A 17,808-nucleotide genomic window follows, 5' to 3' on the forward strand; every position below is an offset into this window, starting at 1 on the left:
AACAAGACATTTTATAGAAGCATATTTTATGTTAAAACAGAACTGCATATCTTCTGTCACCATGGCAACTATTGATTGCTCAAAATCTTGTATTACAACCGTTGTCGTCAACAGCCAACCAATCACTGAATCATAAAGTATTGTTGTGTTCACATTATTGAAATCCTGGCATAGTACTGTTGATTTCTACCCCATTTAAATTGCATATTTCTGCCATCACTAACTCTACCCCCTCCTGTCACTACCCAGTATACAATTCATGTGCAACTCATCCATTATGCTTGGCGAGTTTAAACTTAACTAAAACAGTACTGTATTTACTTAGTGCGCAATTTTTGCTGGACTCAAATCCGGATTGAAAGTTTGGATTTTTTACATTTGAATTGTTGATGCTCTATTGTACATTTATTTGAAAAATTGCAACCCTTCAGCTAATATTTACATTACTACCATTTAAATTTAAACACTCTTATCTGGCTATAAGCTTTTTAATATGTAGTGAATAAAATCATTAGTAATATTTTCTACATGTAAAAAAGAACACAATTTACAATAAATCTGGACGAGTTGAAATTTTTTGCTTATAGAAATAAAATTAACACATTGACAATATCTTTATTTGTAAATTATTTGAGAATTACAATAGCGTCAAAATGAAATTGAGTCAAGAAAAGTACAGGTTAAATTCAGCAAGGTGTTCAAGCCTCCAAATTCTATTGGGTTCTCCAGTTTGAGAATACAATGGTGTAAATCGGGTGCTTCACCAACTACCTCGTCAGTGCCATTTTGTGTGCTGGTAAATTGAAGTTTGCAGCCTGGCATGTGTTTTATATATATATATGCGCAGGTCTCTCCCCTTGTCAGTTTGTTACAATGTACGTACATTATCGTTTGTAATATATAGAGACACTACAGTGAAGATATTGAGTTCAATAAAGGTTCTTCGACAAGTATCTCTGGGCTGTAAACCTGTCAGAACTCAGATACACTTCTTCTGAAGAACAAGTGGTCTCTGTATATTTGCTACGCTTGAACTGCTCCATACTGAAAGACAACAGCTAAGATGAGAGTCAAAAACAGTGTAGTAAGCAGTTTTTGCTGTATTTTTTCAGTTATCGCCTAGATTTTTTTGAAAACATACGAGTCCTGTGGCTAACTTCTTACATAGGTTGTCAGCATGTGTGGTCCTTGGGAGGTCTTTGTCAATTGTAACACCCAGGTACTTGGCTTCATCCACAGTTTCTAGTGGTAGCAATCCCACCTTTTCTTTCTTTGCATCCCATGACAAGCAGCTTAGATTTGGCCTCATCTACGAGATTGTTGCTGTGGCAGTACTGAACAGCCATCTCTTTTGTAATGTTACTTGAAACTTCCAGAGTATTAATTGTGCTGTCACTGAGAATTAGAGCTGTATTTTATGCATACATGATGGTCATTGCATATTCATCCAAATAAGTGGGAATGTCATTTATAAATAAGATAACAAGAACAGGGCTCCTCACAGATCCCCTTACTACGCTTCTCAAAATCGGAAGAGCTTTGGACCTTATATATCAAGTGGACTTTACATATTTTGGCAGGAAAGTTGATTGCAGTAGCCATTTTGAATCTTCAGTTGTAAACCTATTAATGGAAAGGTAGAATAAACTTCACTGTGTCAATACCAGATGTACATTGACAATACCTCCAATATCGTGTCACTTCCCATTCAACCAGAAGGCAAAGGAATTTTCTTTACAAAAGATTCAATAACCAATAAAATTAATGCAGTCGTAAATAGTCACTTTAGTAATATTTAACACGGAAATGAGTATCCTCTGCATTCCTTCTAATATAGTTTTTTCAATGAGAATGTGGAACTGAATTTGGTTAGTCTCAAAGCTTTCTGAAAGTAAATTAGCATTGTGATTGGGATATTCTTATTACACTAAATACATTGTAATAAAGTATTAGAATCCTGTAGATTTAGATTAATACATTTTTAATAATTTTTTCATGTAGTTAATGTGTGTGTGCGTTCATACACACACACATGCGCACGTACATATACAGAGAATTCCTTAAGTCAATGATAATAATTAAGGGGTGATAGGTTAGTCAATTACTAACACAAATGAAATAAATTTCAGTTTTAAAGTATTTGAGGTAACTTATACTCTTATTAAAAAATGTGTGTGTTAAAAAACGTCCTTTGGTACACACTTAACATTTTTCGTTCATCTAATATTTTAATTCTTAGTATTTCAAAGGGTTGATTATATACAAATGTAGGAGTACACCACACCACTTGTGGCTAGAATTAAATTTCATATTTAATTCTTGGTACAAGGGCTGTTTTTTTCATATTTTTTACCTCCGATATCAGGCTATGATGGCTAGACACATGGCAGATTGATGGTGTGCAGTAGTCGATCATACATCTTCCCCACTACAACATTTGTTACAACTGAGTTCAAGTAGGTAGTTTGTGCTGATCTGCAGTAACATGAACATAGCCGCCTCTGTTGGTTCTTCCGCCAAATATGAATTAAAGAGTGTTGTTTGTTTCCTGCGAGCAGAAGGGAATAGTGCAGCAGGAATCTATCTGAGAATGTACTGTGTTTATGGAGAAAACATCATGAGTGATGGTGTAGAAAGTTTAAACCTTACCGAACTAACATGCACGATGAAGGAGTTCAAAGGCGCAAATTTAACTACAATTAAGCGACACACGACCTTGTTAGACAAATTAATAAAGTGCTTAGAAAAAAACTGTAGATTCACAATAAGTGGTTTGTCTTTGGATGTTAACTAACATCCACAAAAATCATCAAATGGGTTCAATTTTAACATGCCTTAATTTTGACATTTGACCATCTTTAAACCTTTGATGTGATTCACACACAACACCATCACTTATGATGTTTTCTCCGTAAACACAGCACTTACACTGATGGATTTCTGCCGCACTATTCCCGTCTGCTTGCAAAAAACTTAAGTTACATTGTTGTTGGGAAAATCAATAGAGGCACCCAAGTTTACGTGACTGGAGCTCAGTGCAAACTGACTACTTGAACTCAGGAGTGACTAGTGTAGTAGGGAAGATACGTAATCGACTACTCAGCACACTGCAGACCTCGGACATGTCTAACCGCCATAGTGTGAGATCAGAACTTGAAATAGAGGCCCTCATATTTTAAAATTAAATATTCCAACTACTCATTACAAATCCACAAAGTTTATTTTTTTCTATCTTAAGCACAAGTGCTATTTTACAATGTTTATGTCAAAATATTAATAGATATAATAAACAATGGTGCATAAAAAAAATCATAAAATCAATTTAAACTGAATCCTATCCACAGTGACACACTGGTAACAATAACACAATTTGTGTGTTTGTGTTTGTTTTGTATTGTATTGTATATATGGGTTATATTAAAATAAACTTCCCTTTTCTGTACAGTCGCAGAGCTACTAGTCTCAACTTGCCAATGGCTATGAGGTTCCGACACCTTAAAGAGACGTCTAAGGAAGCTGTTGGTGTTTTCCGTTCTGATATACATGGCCGGGGTTTGTTCTGTCTACGGGATATAGACTCAGGAGAAATGGTTATCGAGTATGCAGGAGAGGTAAGACTGTTTTACTTTCAGTATTTATTTAGTTTCATATATTGTGTGAACTTAATTATATTTACACGAATGTTGGCTTGGTCATTTGAGTATTTATCAAATATAAACTTTCATACAACCAATCCAAGTTGATTTATGTTGTTAGTAAAACCTTTATTTAACTTAATGTTGTTTATACACAAACTAGACAACTTTCCCAGCACTGTTTTATATGCTTAAACTCTTCTTTTTACAATATATACAGGGTGTTCATAAAAGGGTGTCACAACATCTGTGGTTTGATAGTATTTAAAGTTTTAAACAAAAAATGTCATATAAACATAGGTCGAGAAGTGTCTCATTTATCCACTAGATGCCATTTAGGTTTTTCATTTTTTGTATTAAACAAATTATCTCTAAATCTAGATAAGCTAAAGAAACCTAACTTGGCACATAGATTTAAATGTATAATTGGAAAATTAAAAATTAATTTTGTTATTTAATTTAATATAAACAAAACGGCGTCTGTTGAAAATTGTTAATGTCAAATAATAAAAAATCCAGCATAGTTAGAAAACATTTAATGGACACTAACTATTTTAAGAATTTTTTTAGGATTGCAACGGTACTTGTTTCAACGAAATCCATCAGTAAATAAGCTAGCTCAACCACTTCAAAGGTATGCTCAATGCACAAGCCGGGAGCAGCATACATTTTATCTTTTGATAGGCATCAACTATATGTATTATTTATAAAAAAATTCACATCAATCAAATGTTTTAAAATTTATATAACAAATCCAATGGTGCTTCTTCTAATGAAACCCATCAATGCATAAGCGAGCACGACCACTTTAAAAATACACTTGCACAACCCACCAGCAACAAACAACTGATATCTCTCAACTGTAACATGTTTGGCACTCCCGGCTTGTGCAAGCGTATCTTTAAAATGGTCGTGCTCTCTTGTGCGTTGACAGATTTCGTTGGAAAAGGTACCATCGGAATTGTTATAAAATTTCAAAATAGTTGGCATCTTATAAAATTTGTATAACCAATGTAAAACAGCTAATACCTATCAAAAGATTAAATGTTTGCTGCCCTCTTAGTTATTGACGGATTTCGTTGAAACAAGACCGATGGAATTGTAATAAAATTCTTCAAATAGTTCCAGTAAATGTTTTCTAACTACACATAGTTTTTTATGTTGTTGTTGTTATTTGACTTTAAAAATGTTTAACAGACGCTATTACGTGATATTAAAGAAAATAACACAATCATTTTCTTATATATTCAAACCTATGTGCCAAATTTTGTTTCTTTGTCTTAACTAAATTTAGAGATAATAATTTTTTTTTTAACCCTTTGAGTGCCACGCGAAGTGGTGGAGGTCATGCAGCCAGTGTTAATCATTTGTGACAGGCCATTCCCCTCAGTGCCAAGCACTATTTCTATGTTACTGCAGTATTTTACTAAAAAATTAACACCTTCCTTAAAGATTAACATAATGGGTCACTCTTTGGTTTATTATTTAGGGCAAGATACAGGCTACAAATTGGTATATATATATATATATATATATATATATTTTTTTTTTTGACCAAAAATTAAAAAAAATATTTAATATGTGCAAACAAAAATACAAAAACGAAAAAACACATTTTTTTGTTAAGATACAAAAAGTATTTATTTATTTTTGTTTTATGAGTTTTATGTGCCAATTTTATGTTCCCCATGTTAGTTGGAATACATGTACCAAGTTTCATAAAAATACATTTATATATAACTGAGTTTTGGATTTTTTAATATATTGCTGCAAAATGCTGAAAACCTGGCCAAACATGCACGTTTACTCTTGTTCATGTAAAATATATTTTACTAGTTTTAAGAAATTAAATCAAGGTAGATTATACAACTGTTATTTATTTATAATGAACAGACTTAAATTAATTACTTTGGGCTTATTTCATTAGGCCTATTATACTAAATCCTTCAGATGAAATAACTGAGTGAGTGTTTTTATCATAAGAATGAATTAATGTATTTTAATGTATTTTCGGGGTCAGATTCCGTTATATGCCCCCAACGCTTAAACTTTTTTTAATGAACTTAGAACGTTATAAAACGATGTAGTTGAGTAACAGAACATTCCATCAAACAACAAGCATTTCCAGGTATTGCGACCGGTATTGTTGTCGCTGTTATCTTATCTTTCTCGAGAATCCTGATTACGGCAGGCCGCGCAGCACCAATTGCTAGTAACCAATTATAATTCATTATAATCATCCGTAAATGAAAAATTAGCGATGGGGGCATAGTGTTAGTAGTTCTGTTACTCAACTACATCGTGTTATAACGTTCTAGGTTCATTGAATAAAGTTTAAGCGTTGGGGGCATATAACGGAATCTGACCTATTTTCGCTTAAGGGCGATCTGTTCCTTTTACTCATTTCGGCAAACTATACCTTATTCAATAATGAAATTGAACTGAAATAATAAAAGTAGGAAACTTTTAAAACATTAACAAAAATGTCAACACTGCCACACTAGACAGCTAGCAAAAACAACTGAACGTAAACAAAACGACTGCAGCGTGACAACAGGCGGTTCGCGCCACAGTCTTCTAGATATCAGCTACATAAAAATATTGTATACTATATATACAAACTATCACTACGTGAATTATGTCGTACATTTCTTGGGCTTTAATTTGATACGTTTTACGATATCATACGTCAATATTTAGCAACAGGATGACCAATATTGGAAAGGCCGATCTAGTCGGCCCTTGGCAATTTTCGTCAATACCATCTTGGCACTATGTGGAAATGTTGCTAGGCCGATTAAATCGGCCCTTGGCACTCCAAGGGTTAATGGTGGCTAGTGACTAATCAAGACATTTCTCAACCTATGTTTATAGGAAATTTTTTGTTTAAAATGATAAGTACTGTCAGCCACAGAATATTTTGTTACACCCTTTTCTGAACACTCTGTATATACTGTGTGTAACAAATTTCTGTGTCTGATAGTGCTCATCATCTCAAATAAAAATGTCTTATAAACATAAGTCAAGAAATGTGTTTTTAGCCAACATTTGGTATCCTTTAGAAAAAATCTCTAGTACTATTAAAGCTACAAATCCAAACTTTGGGTATAAGTTTTGATAAAAAAGAGTAAAAATGTAAACAAAATAATTGTATAATTTGTGTTAATATTAACAAAATTGTTGCTAGTCAAATAATAATAATATTTTTGTACAAAATTTTCAAGATACAAATTCAATTTTTTATTACAATTCCAACGATGCTTTTTTCAATGCAATTTGTAAACGCATAAGTAAGAACAACCGCTTTAAAGGTATGCTTGCATAAGCCGGATGTTCCAATCTGAGTTTTAAACTATTGTTTATAAATATGAGTATTTTATATACACTGTACTGAGATTTAAATCTATACTCTTCATTTACATTAAATTCCAAAACTTTACGACAATTAATCCCCCGTATCTCCTGGTTTTGCGTCTGATTACAGAATGTTATATTGGTAAAGATTTAGTTATTGAGTTTGCTTTCCATGTTATTATAATAAGCATAACACTGAAATATTTTACAGGTGATACGAGCAGGCTTGACTGACAAACGAGAGAACTACTACACATCCAAAGGTATCGGCTGTTACATGTTCCGTATAGATGATCACTTTGTTGTGGATGCCACCATGCATGGAAATGCTGCAAGATTTATAAATCATTCTTGTGAGGTAAGAAATTATATTTATGCTTTTAACATTCAATGCTTGATATTTATTGCATATAAGAAGAACAGGATAGCTTTATCATTTTCGCAGGGGTTTGAATTAAATGTCAGAGTTCTTTTTAATTACAAAATTAAATAATTTTGAAAAGATTAACCGAGAAAGAAAAATATAATTGAGGCATAGTGGACATTATCTATCATAAAAGACGTAACAAGCATTATCATAGAGCCACAACAAGGTGGAAATAAAGAAACCCACTAACTGCTCTTGATAATATAAATTATTAAACTTAACTAATCGTAAATTTTACTTTGTTTTCAGCCAAACTGTTACTCACGGGTAGTTGATATACTTGGAAAGAAACACATCTTAATCTTTGCACTTCGTAAGATTCCACAAGGAGAAGAATTGACTTATGACTACAAATTCCCTCTGGAAGATGACAAGATAACTTGCCATTGCCTTTCTCGCAAGTGTCGCAAGTATCTTAATTAAGACGCCATGCAGACAAATATGTTTAGCATTTTTGGTCAAGGCGGCCTAAGTATTACATTGTTAAAGCTGTGATAAAACTCTCTTTTGAAAGAGAATTACCGTTTGATCTAATTATAGTAGCTCTTTCCATCTATTCATCAAAGAAATTATTGTCTAATAATTTAAAATATATATTCAAACTTTACTGCTTAGAATATGATAGGTTGTGATTACTACTGTTTATTGTGTAATTATTTATTTTGCATTTGAATTGGGTTTGATTGTGAAATCAAAGATAAATTAGAATAAAAAAAGTTATTGGGGTTTAAGATCAAATATTTGTATTTTTTAATATTTGCAATATATTATTAGTTATATATTGTTTATAATAGCTCTAAAAAGATGTTTTAATATAAAAAGTATATATTTTTATTGAGAATATTTATGATAAATAATTCTTATAAAATTATAATGTTTATAATTAGAATACATTCTAAACGAACTTAATGTAAATTAAATGAGGCCAAAATATGAGGCAATTAGTAATAATGTGGAATGTATTGAAGCTAAAAATATTAAACACCATGATTATCCGGTCCTTCATGCCACTCAGCCGAACTTTTTGATATCTTAAGATAATTAAATAGTCATGAAAGATTTTGCTAACTGTTATTAGTAAGGGTGCTTTTGAAAACATTAACTTATGTACAAATACATAATATTTGTATACAGGTTGATTTATTCTATGAATCAAAATTATTAAATTGGAAAAAGGAGTGTGATTCTGATTTTAAAATTTCAATTACTGGTAACTTTAAAAAATGAAAAGCATTTTCTTAATTCTTAGCATCTAGCACACACAATCACAGGGTGGCCACCTAACTGGTAAACCGGGAATAAGCTACGTATTTTATGCACTAAGACAAAGTTTGGGAATTTACACACAGTATTTAATTAATTTGTAGTTGTGTTGATTCTATTCTTGCATTATCGTAAGCAAACACAAAATATTTAAGAGTCAGTAATTGATTATGTTACTTATGCTCTTATTCCTGGGGCAACTGTAAAAGTTATTGTTCAGTGCAGTTTTCTAATCGTTTTACAGATCGCGAATTAACCACAGTTCAGTAACTTCCATATTTCCAACTTTCTAATGTATTCTTCATATATTGGTTGGCAGTGTGATATGTTAGGAGTCACAATACTTTAGCTTAATGGTAACTAGGGCTGTCAGCGAAGATGAAAACGTGGACTATGCATGAATTTATGGCTCCTGGAAAAAGTATGTGGATTTTGCATAAAGTTTGTAATGTCCCTGGAATTTTTATTAGGTATGGACTGATTCCAATAATTGTTAACGTGGCTCATATCATTAGATTCGAATAGGTTCACATTTTTGTTGTACTTCCTGTATGAAAAAGGTATATATACAAATGCTGTAGTTTAATTAATTAAAGGTAATTAAAGGTTTTGGTTTTACAGTAATTCGTGTTTTGTATATTTACTTTGACACATTGTCACGAGTCTTCTGCATCTATTCACGGACTACAACTGATAGGTACTACACAAATTAAAAGTTCAGTAAATAGCACAATAGCATGATTTTTAAATAATATTTTACTTGAAGTTCATATTGTCTATGTCAATATTTGTCAACACCAGCGTGTAGCTGGTTTAATACTGGACATAGGCGCTCAGTGGTAAACAGACAGTTATTTTACTTATACGTCAAACTGGCCTTTGTACCGGCAAAATCGTGGTCTCGTACCAAAATCGTTTGTGCACCGCAGACCTCTGACCTGCAATACTAGACGACTTTATTCACCTCCATGGTAGCGCTGTATTTATAATTGATTGTTCTTTAACTTTTTTGAATTGAATACATATATTTTTCAAACATCATAGGAAAGAAAATTATTAGGTAGATGGTGTTATGTGGTTACATTGAAATACACTGCGATATAAAACTAAGAAGCTTAAATAGGTGTTAGCAATGACCCTTCACTGAATTTCTTTTATATATCGCTAGCGTCAACATTTACTTAGCCACTGTAGTTTCTGAGCATTTCCTACAGATAGAGCTGGCAACAAAAAGCCCTGTTGCACTTGGTTTAGGGGTTTAAAATATGTATTACAGTTGTTTATATTTGGTTTTAAAATGGACTAGAGAATCGGAAACTTTTGACCGAGGAAACCTGTAAAAGATGTAGAATTTTGAGTGGTCACCCTGTAATCAGTTGTAAACATTTAAGGATGCTGAGGCAATAAAAATAACTCAAAACAAGTACTCTAATATGAGTATTGTGGACACAGTGCAGTCCTAGGACTTATTATCCATAGTACTCTAAGGATAAAAAACTTCTCTTTAAATATTTTTCTAACTAGTATTATGAGTGTGCCAGCATTTTGTAAACACTTTGGTTCATAGAATGCTTTGAATTCCATATTTCACAGTAACACATACAGTATTGGACTGGATACACATAACTAAAACGAATTGTACTTATACAAGAGAACTCTTTACAATGCATTGAAAATTCTCTTACATCAGGTTTACACTAAAAGTGTATACTATTTTTCATTAATAGTTCATCCAAATCTTTTGTTCACACAATACATCTATTATTTGTTTTCAGTTTATTCTAAATGGTGCTGACTTTAAAACATAGGTTTCTTTTCTTATATACTCTTTAAATGCACATTCTATTTATTACAGTTTCTATCTTGTTTGTATACTCTTTTCAAGAATTATGTTTAGTTTATTTTGTGCACGTTAAAGCAATATACATTAGTTTTTACAAACCATTAAAATATAGTTGTTAGTACACATGTAAATAGTTAATTAGTCTGTAATTATTTTATTTTAAACTGTAAGTAATAGTTTTCCTCAAATGTACAAAGTGTCTGTATATTTGAATCCTGTTTTTAGAAGTGGTGTATTTAATTATAGCATAAGTATTGTGTGTCATGTTTAATAATAATATAATTTTATGTGTATATTGAAATATAATTTGCTTGGGCCTACATTTCCAAGTTCAATTAGTTTATTTTGTTCATAAATATAATTATTCTATTAAATGTGGCTATTGTGCATATTACTTTTAACATTTTACCTCAAGCCTTGTTTTATTAATTAATCTTTGTATTGATCGTAGCCTTCAAATGTGTACATAAAAAGACTGAATCTTCTGTTAAGATTTGTGTATCACTAAAGTGAGCAAACTGTAAAGTTATTATATGTATTTAATGTGTATTAATACATTTTATTGTGTTTCTATTGAAATAAGGTGAAAATTAAATGTACATACAAAAGTGTTGTAATACAAAAATTTTCTAAAAGTGTTAAAAATTGTAATTTTATTGAAATAAAGATATTTTTGTATGAAAGTGAACAATGTGATTTTAAATATTATTTTTGGCATTGATTATAGGTAATATTAACACTTTTTAATGAGTAAGTAACTAGTAGAAATTGACTTTAATGACAAGGAAATTATTTTCAAAAGCAATAACTGCATTTAGAGTTTAAGTGGGATTTTATCATTTCGTCATTGGCATTGAGTATAAATTACAAATATAAAAAAACACTGTATTTTAAAGCTGAATCAAGTGTAATTAGAAATATTTTTATTAATGTAAATCTTGTTGATATGTTTTTATTGTAACTACAATATTATTAGCTTAATAAATTTGGTAAAATACTTTTTATATTGTAAAGGCTGGCACATACAGCAGTAGACAGGCGGACAAAAAAATTGCTTCCCAGCTTTAAAACATGTGCCAACACACACAGAAATCCTTTTGTCTGCATGTAACTTATATGTTTGGTCATCGCTCTGAGAGTGATTTTTTAGAATCCTTTGTCTTGCGCATGCACATATGGCAAGTTGTTCCTTGAAAGATATTGTCTCCCTCCAGTCACTGTTTTCCCTTGTGTCTTCTTCAACAAACTTCAACATTTTGTGGAATTCTTCTTTACAGAATCTAAAATAACCGTCAATCCTTTCCTCGTCCTCACCCATTATTCACCATTTGGTTTTTGTTTTTTATTAATGGGATGTGAAGTATTAGAGACTAAATATAACAAACACTACAAGTCATCACTTGACTCATATAGCCATATCACACCTCACAACATTTGACATCATCACATAATTTCTGAAGACAAGCAGCAGAGCAGGTTATGCTCTGACCCAAAACATGTGTCTGTCTGCGTCTGTGTGTGTCGCCCTTTAATTCTCTGTAATTTTAAATGTTTGTAAATATTTATCTCAAAATCTAAATTCATTAAGATATTGATTTTAAATAATTGTTCAACGCATTGACTGTAGTCATCTCCATACTGTTCTTATTGTCCAAGACTGTTATTCAGCATGGTCTCACAGTACAAGTGTTGGTTCTATATTTTAGAGTAGACCAATCTGAATAAACATATTTCAACAGTTAAGCTGCATGTTTTAGATATTTTATTTTTCACAATTTAAAACCAAAATAATTGACCTGTTTAGGAACCAAAATATTATAGAAAAGATATCAATAGTAAGAATATAGTTTTGTACAATTGCGCAAATTCTGATATTTTTCAAAAGGGTATACAATTACCTATATTGATTTCAATTGAAAAGTACTAAAATTATATATACTAGTGATTATGAATTTATAGAATTCAATTCAAATAAGAATATAAATGAATAAATTCATCTTATAAAAAATGTGTCCTTGAAAAATGTAGTTTCTGCAAAAGTTGTGAAACAAATTCTCTTAAAAATGCTTTTAACCCTGGAACCGATACAAGTTGAAAATTGTTAGTTATCTACATGACTCTTCACTGTTGGTCATAATTTATTTAGGCACTTTTCAGATATGTTGTTCTACTGCTGAATTTATAGATATGAACAATTCATGAATTTATTTTTTAACACTTGGCTACATCACTGGTTGAACCAGATATTTTCATTATTAGTTCCATTGACAGTATAAAATATTTGTATCATTCTAAAAGAAATGCGCACATACATGAGCTGATATTCAGACAAAAATTCTTATATCATACATTAATTTGAAAATATTAAGAAGTAACACAAGTTGGCTGCCAGCTGCACATTTGAGGCTCCACTTTTAACATGCAGTTAAAATTTTAAAATGGATTATAAATAAAACATATTAACGTACAATATACGTTATTAATAATGGTCTATAACTTATATTCATTGTAGAGTTTCCTACGGGAAAAAACTTTAAACCAACAGTATTAAAAGATAATCTTACTTTTACCAATTCATTTGCATTGAGATGCTAAAATCCAATTTTCTGAAGAGAAACCTTTGAGGGTTTTATTGAGTTCTCTAAAGGAATTTTGAACTTTAGTCCCATGTTAAGTCAGGTGTGTGGTCGGAAACTAACCTCTGTGACCTCCTAACTATTAAATCATTCCCAAAATCTCATATCCCCATTTAATTTTTCCATTGTGTGAATTCTGTGTTGATGTGTTTATTGAAATGTACTAATAACGCATATTTACACTTGATTCTATAAAGTTAATATAATAGAAATTGGAATGTTATTTTTCAAGTAGAAAAAAAGGTTGTAAAAAATAAACGCTGTCATATTAGTGTTTTGATTCAATGAGATATAACTTAATTAAGTAATAAAACCTTTGAATATGAATGATCTCTAATTATAGTTTTTAGACTGATCAGTATGCAGCATTTTTGTAAGCTTACAAAGATTATTACTTAACTAAAAGGTAATTAATTTTAATTAAATTAAAAGCATTCTTTAAAAGTACAATTTGTCATAAAAAAGGAACCAAGCCTAATTATATGGCATACTATGGGGCAATGATAGCATTTTTTACAAAAGTAATAGCACTGATGAAGAAGGTGATATATTTTTGTAATCTGCCTTGTCTGTTTTATTTTGTAATCTTATTCATTGTCATTAATTATACTTAATATTTCTTCATTGCTATAATTATCAATAATTATATTATTTTAAAACAAAGGATTCATAACATTTTGTCTAAAAAGATGTTATGGATTAGTTACTGTCATATGACAGTATTGTCTTAAAATATTCAACATGTATTTCGTTAAGGTTTTATATATTATTAGCTTGAAGGTTACATTCTGTTTTTTAACTTCTTAATACATCCTTTTTGTTATTCTACAGCAAAAGTATTTAAATTTATCAATCCCTTTTATTTTATCTTCATGATTTTCAAAAGTCTGATATTCTTTACGTCCTTTGGTTAAGTTTGTTATTGACGATGGAAGGTTTGAAAGAATAATAGGATTTTGTACATTTGCCATCTTATATGTTACAAAATGTAACATTATTTCCGTAATTAACCAATTAATTATGCTATCATAATATGTGCCGTAAGTTCTCATCTGCAAACTTCAAGTTCATCTTACCTCACAAGTCCATCAAGTAGTGCTTTTTTGTGCATACTAGAGACATCACCTCACCTCAACAATCAAGTTACACACACATCAAGAAATAACAATCACATTATTATTTTATAACTATTAAACAGTTAATCATTGCAACATTGTTTGTTGTACTGATGGATTTTTTTCAAACATTGATAACAATTCCAACATTTTTTGTATTGATTCTAAATTTTAGTTACATTGTCCAGAACTTTTCTTGGTGTGTTTATGCAGATTTCCATTCTCACCATTTTACAGTAGTGTGACTAATTCGTAATAGAGTACCTGGTATCTAATGTTACCAAAGTGTACAAAACATCCCATGAATACCCTTCATTGATATTTTAATTCATAATATGATCTTATTTGTAATGCAGCGATCTGTATAGTTACAGTTGTGATCAGACTAAGCCTGTTATCTTTTTTCGAATTAAAATAACCAAGTTCCTCGAACATAGTGCTAAACCAAGGGGAAAAACATGGGTTTTTGTCCATATTGTCAAAACTATGTCCATCTATAAGTATATCGCTTTAAAGCTAAGATCTCATTACTGAAATCGAGTTAATAGAGTTTACTAACACAGAATCATGGAAAATAATAAAATAAAATGAGTCTACTACAAAAATTCAAATCAGTCCATTCCTAGATTATAAAAAGCAGCCTTAAAAAAGTTGTTTCTTGGCAAAAAAGTATTGAGTGTATACACTAAAAAAAAACCATTTAAACGTCAGAATCTGCAAGTACATGATATTTGTAAAGCAAGGAAGTCTTAGTACCAAGGCCATATTTGTTTCTTTATGAAAAACTAGTTAACCCTTTGCAATCAGAAGGCCACTAATGTGACCAGAACTATTTACTCGCTTAGCTGAGATGGAGTGTCAGGTGGTTGTCCTCTCAGCTCGTCGAACCACGCATAGTGGCCGGCTCGGTTCTGCGTAACCATATACATCACTTTGTCTCGAATTTAAATGGAAGTATTTGATATTTATCTCTTTAAATTACTGAGATTTAAATGAAAATTTTATTAGCTTCATGGTTGAAACTTTATCGATTGGTTATTTATTATTTGATTTTAAATCAACCAAGTAATATGTAATTTAAGTTGTAGGTTGATCTGTTTTAAAAGTAATTTTATTTGCAGAGTGAAAGTACAATCAGTCTTAAGTATGTCTCTAGTATCAACAGAATATAAACTCGTTACCATACTTTGAACTTCATTTCCACCATATGAACTGTGTTTTTTAATAAATTGTAATAGCTATAGTGATACCTATACTCGAATAAAAAAACAATTCTGAATTATGTTTACCATGGTATGTGCTGCAAATAGAGAAATATTAATTTAACAACTAATTTGGCTGAGCGATTGTAGTATTATGCAGCCACAGCTGGATAAGGATTGAATTTTATAACTCCATAATATAGTGAGGTCGCAATTGTGGCCTGAGGAGCTGAACAGCAAAACAGCGAAAGCCACTAGGCGAGATGAGGGACAGGGTGTGGTCACAAATCACTGACCTGACGCTGAGAACATCCATGAGCACCGTTGTGGTCCACCGATATGAGAGGACAGTCATATAGATGTAATGCTGATTGCAAAGGGTTGATAAAATATTTTATTTGACTAATCCAGTTAATGGAAATTTACGTTTCTTGTCGGGAAAATTCACTTCACATTATTTACAAAATATTGTTGTAACTACATGATATCTAGTCTTTTGTATTTGATAGTAAATGTTTTTGTAGATTAAATTTATATGTCTTTTCATTCCATTAGGAGTTTATTTCTGAAGATCATTGTGTACCTTGAAAATGAATGCAGTCTCAATGTTTTAATAATTTAGCTGTGCATTTGTAACAGATTTTTAAATAGTTTTTACTTTCTACACATAAGCTTAAAATGTAAACTCTAATGTAACAAACTTATTACACAATGTAATTATCAGTTGCACTGAAAAAGTAGATGTTTTGTAGTTGATTACCAGTGCCTTAAAATATAACTCACTGTATCGTTTAATCTTTTAATTACTTTGTTGATTGAATGAAACCATTTTCAATTGTACTCTAATAATAAAAAATATACAACACTTGCTTCATTTTTATCCAATTACCAAAGTGTATTCATCTCACCTGTTCTTCTTCTAAAAATGTTACATATGAATTATCTAAATACGCACTAGTATGAGGTTTCTCAATTTTTCATTGAGACACGCGTAATGATATATTAACTTTGATTCAGCATAGACATCATTATCACAGCAACTGTTGAGGAGGCTGTGGTGACATGGATGTCAGCTTGGCTCGGACTGTACCAGTAGGGTTTGTGGTCACTACTATTATGTGATTGTCCCTCAATGACGATTGAGTGGTGATTGATTATTTTCCTTGTTGGAGCAAGAGACGTTTTGGGTACTTCTGTATGATGGGACATGGTCGTTTGATCCTGTGCTGTTTGTGCTAGGAGGTTTTTAGTTGTTAAAGTTATTTTAAAGGTTATGTTTGTGCAGGTTGACAAAATTATTTATAATATTTTGATATAAATGTAAAGAATTTTAATTTTATATTAAGAAAATAATTATTTGAGTCTAATGGAAAGATTTAAATTTCATTTGAATTTATTTTTAATTTGAGACTTGGAATATTATTCAGGAGTGAATTTTTTATTTTATTTTCAACATAAGTATAATTTTCACTTTACTTTTGAAAAATAGATGAATTTATTTCATGTGAAATAGAAACTCTTTGCAAAAAAAATTTGAAAAATTGTTAAGAACTTTGTATTGAGGTAAATGGGAAATCTGATTTATTTTATAAAAAGGTCCTTTTCAAACTATCTTAAAAATAAGTTTTATAAAAGTGACTGAAAGGATGTATTTTTAAAAATCTAGTAAATTCATTTTCTGTACGTTGTTTTTGAGATTATTCTCTAATTAATTATATTTATTTGTACTGTTCTATAATTAGTAAATCTAGAACATCAAAATTCAATTTAAACTAATCAAAATTTAATATAAATAGCCTATTTACCTTACTGTGACATACATAATAATTTATTTTTCCATTATTTACTTCCTCTAAAGGCGACATAACTAATAAAATTGCTAAGAACACATGTAAAACAATTATACATAATTAAGCTCACAACTAAATAAACTAAGACCCATAATTAACCAATCGTTACAATGACTAAATTCTATTTATATACCATACCTCATCAAAATATATCAATCTTTGTGAAGTTGCCTGATGATGGAATCTTCGATTCTGAAAGGCATCACAAAATTAAATTAATGTTGGAAAATTTGTTGTAATTCACTAGTGGTATTAAATGAAAATATTTACAATGCTCTAAGAGTTTTCATTCAATATAAATCAATGTTATCAATATACTAAAGCTTTTGAGTTAATTTTTAACCAGATGATGGATATATGTGTAATGTAATGCTTGTCACCTATTGTTTACCCTGAAAATTTCACTCAATTATTTTTATCTTCAAGTTTTAAGTAATTAAAAGCTTAACTTTTTTGGTTTGTAGTTTTTATTTTACCACAATT

General features: G+C 30.6%; 1 protein-coding gene across 2 annotated transcripts in view; it reads left to right on the plus strand.

Moving 5' to 3' along the window:
• LOC124360396 (histone-lysine N-methyltransferase trithorax) overlaps window positions 1–16,363 on the plus strand; it is a 73,579-nt gene extending 57,216 nt beyond the window's left edge. For both annotated transcript variants that reach the window (XM_046813998.1, XM_046813999.1), the window contains exons 18-20: window positions 3,446–3,611; window positions 7,201–7,347; window positions 7,666–16,363. In XM_046813998.1, the coding sequence (XP_046669954.1) occupies window positions 3,446–3,611; window positions 7,201–7,347; window positions 7,666–7,839 (487 nt within the window). In that variant the 3' untranslated portion in view covers window positions 7,840–16,363. The remainder of the gene's footprint in view (window positions 1–3,445; window positions 3,612–7,200; window positions 7,348–7,665) is intronic.
• Window positions 16,364–17,808: the final 1,445 nt, after the last annotated feature.

This window comes from Homalodisca vitripennis, chromosome 4, assembly GCF_021130785.1.
Source record: "Homalodisca vitripennis isolate AUS2020 chromosome 4, UT_GWSS_2.1, whole genome shotgun sequence".
In the NCBI taxonomy this organism is placed as follows: domain Eukaryota; kingdom Metazoa; phylum Arthropoda; class Insecta; order Hemiptera; family Cicadellidae; genus Homalodisca; species Homalodisca vitripennis.